At 49.4% G+C, this 864-nt stretch overlaps 1 protein-coding gene across 1 annotated transcript; it reads right to left on the bottom strand.

The window, feature by feature from the left end:
* Positions 1 to 155: 155 nt before the first annotated feature.
* Positions 156 to 672, bottom strand: LOC121939609 (S-adenosylmethionine synthase-like; the record flags this gene model as incomplete). The annotated part of the gene is made up of 2 exons (XM_042482611.1): positions 156 to 383; positions 454 to 672. Coding segments are annotated over 2 exons (447 nt in total), but the record flags the coding sequence as incomplete, so codon positions are not given.
* Between the last annotated feature and the right edge of the window lie 192 nt (positions 673 to 864).

Consider the following 864-nt stretch of genomic DNA (forward strand, 5'->3'; position numbering starts at 1 on the left):
CATTTTTTTAAAAATTATATCTATCTAGTAATCCTCCCCAGCTTATTCTCACCTTATCGTTTGCAGTTTGTGGGACATTTCTTGCCAAGTTGCTCATTATGTTTTTTCTTGCGTTTTTGAAAGACATCAGACCACTGTCCTCAGGTTTCAGAGGGTTAATGACGGAGCGAGCAGAGGTGCGTCTGTATGAACGTCCTCACCTGAACGAGGGCTCTCCTGCACAGTCCGGCTTTGACCAAAGATTTTGCCACCCAGCGTGCCGCATAAGCTCCGGACCGATCCACTTTGGAGTAGTCTTTCCCGGAGAAAGCCCCTCCTCCGTGCCCTCCCCATCCTCCGTATGTGTCCACGATGATTTTACGCCCCGTGAGTCCCGCGTCGCCCTGGTGATACAAAAGCATCAGCCCCTGCTTCCCCACACGTTCATTCATCTTTTCATCTGACTGCACTCACCTGTGGGCCTCCCATCAGGAATTTCCCGCTCGGCAGCAGGTGGTAGATGGTCTTATCGTCCAGGTATCTGGCGGGAATGACGACCTTCACCACCTTCTCCATCAGGTTGTGTCTGATCTCCTGCAGCGTGATGTCCGGGCCGTGCTGCACCGAGATGACCACGGTGTGCACGCGCAGAGGCTCCATGGCTCCCGTGTTGTCTCTGTACTCCACCGTGACCTGCAAAAAAAGTCACGAGCGGGACAGTGGGAAATTTCGATGAAACCCGAGTTGCCACGTTTCGGCGTTTCCATGACATTTCAGGGCAGCAGAAATGGTGGAAAGCATGGAAACAGTGTCAACCTTAAAAAAAATGATAGATTTCATTATTTTTATTATTTATAATCATTTTTCATCAAAAAAAGCTTTGAT

This window comes from Plectropomus leopardus, unplaced genomic scaffold, assembly GCF_008729295.1.
Source record: "Plectropomus leopardus isolate mb unplaced genomic scaffold, YSFRI_Pleo_2.0 unplaced_scaffold52659, whole genome shotgun sequence".
NCBI lineage: Eukaryota > Metazoa > Chordata > Actinopteri > Perciformes > Serranidae > Plectropomus > Plectropomus leopardus.